Source organism: Penaeus chinensis, chromosome 25 (assembly GCF_019202785.1).
Source record: "Penaeus chinensis breed Huanghai No. 1 chromosome 25, ASM1920278v2, whole genome shotgun sequence".
Taxonomy (NCBI): domain Eukaryota; kingdom Metazoa; phylum Arthropoda; class Malacostraca; order Decapoda; family Penaeidae; genus Penaeus; species Penaeus chinensis.
The window spans coordinates 11,944,814-11,946,102 of record NC_061843.1 but is presented as its reverse complement, the minus strand read 5'-3'; the positions used below and the strand labels follow the sequence as shown (position 1 = coordinate 11,946,102).

At 45.2% G+C, this 1,289-nt stretch overlaps 1 protein-coding gene across 4 annotated transcripts in view; it reads left to right on the top strand.

The window, feature by feature from the left end:
• The first annotated feature begins 632 nt into the window (after window positions 1-632).
• LOC125038541 overlaps window positions 633-1,289 on the top strand; it is a 36,619-nt gene continuing 35,962 nt past the window's right edge. For 3 of the 4 annotated variants that reach the window (XM_047632055.1, XM_047632053.1, XM_047632052.1), the window contains exon 1: window positions 633-1,015. In XM_047632055.1, coding sequence (XP_047488011.1) covers window positions 820-1,015 — 196 coding nt within the window. In that variant the 5' untranslated portion in view covers window positions 633-819. The remainder of the gene's footprint in view (window positions 1,016-1,289) is intronic. The other variant, XM_047632054.1, reaches the window with a different exon arrangement.

Genomic DNA, 1,289 nt, shown 5'->3' with positions numbered 1-1,289 from the left:
AAGAGTTATGAAAGTAGACCTTGTACAGTACAACGTATGCGTGTAATTTGTTCTGGCGCGATAGGCCCCTTTTAGACGAGCTTCATTCACTCCCTTGTTTTACGAGTCATTTGCCTTCTCCTGCATTCCATCATTGTCGAAAGTGGTTCGAAAGCTGCTATATCAGCTTATTTGTATAATTATTAATTACAAATACATGGTTCTAAAGCAAACCTGTTGAGTTCTGTGCCATTGTGACTATGTAATGACGTGCTGAAAGTAGTTCGCCAACAGATATAGTGAAATTAGTTTTTACATAACATTTATTCCAAGTGGTCTTTATAAAACTACCCTTAATATTGCAAGAAAAGAGTTAAAGCCAGCTGAAATTACAGGATTTTGGTTTTCGCAAGAGCTGCAATTATCAGTGCCAATGTGACCAACTTCAACTTGCGCAGAGGCGAATTTTCGCGTTCCATTGTCCAAGTTGATTCGAAATCATGACGTCATGATGATGTAAAGTTATCGTCAGGTTGGTGATTCCCGCACTATCTCCTCAACTTGTTTCCTTTAAAAATATTTTTAAAAATAACTGCCTCTAAAAACTACACTAGTAATTCAAGTAAAAATCCAACCCTTAACCATACCGTTGCACTTGTCCTGCCGTTAAGATTGCTCATGACGTCACGAACTCAAACCAGCTTGAGAGCAAGAATCCGCGAGAATACGCCCGACTTGCGCAAGTGTTTGTTTTCGGGCGAGCAGAAGGAAGCGAATGGCCGAGGCGACGACGTAGCGCCACTTGCTTAGGACGGGGCTGCACTTCCGACCCGCGCACTCATGCTGGACGCCACAAACAACATGGACGAGGACGTTAAAGTGCTAGAAGTGGTGTCGGACGCCGAGGAAGTGGCCGAGGCCATGGAGAGCGAGCACGAAGAGGGCGAGATCAGCGAGGACGACGACGATGACGAAGTGGGCCTCCCTGGCCAGCAGCACTTCCCTCACCACTATCCCTCAGGTGGGCCTCCCTCAGGTGGGCCTCCTTCTGCCGCGGGGACTAAGCCCTCTCGTTTTAGGTGCTGTGACGGGGGGAAAAGGGGGTAGTAGGTGGGTTCCCTCCCTCCACTTTGTGCTTTCGTTTATGAGTAATTTTGGGTCGTGTGAATACCCCCTTCATTTTGGTCCAGAGAATAAGGCATATTAATGGTTTATTTTACATTCCTACGTTTCCTAAGTTGATAAAGAAAAGTACTGTGACCTCATATACTGTGGGAATTTTAGTTTAATTTGACTTTTCTTTGTGTGAA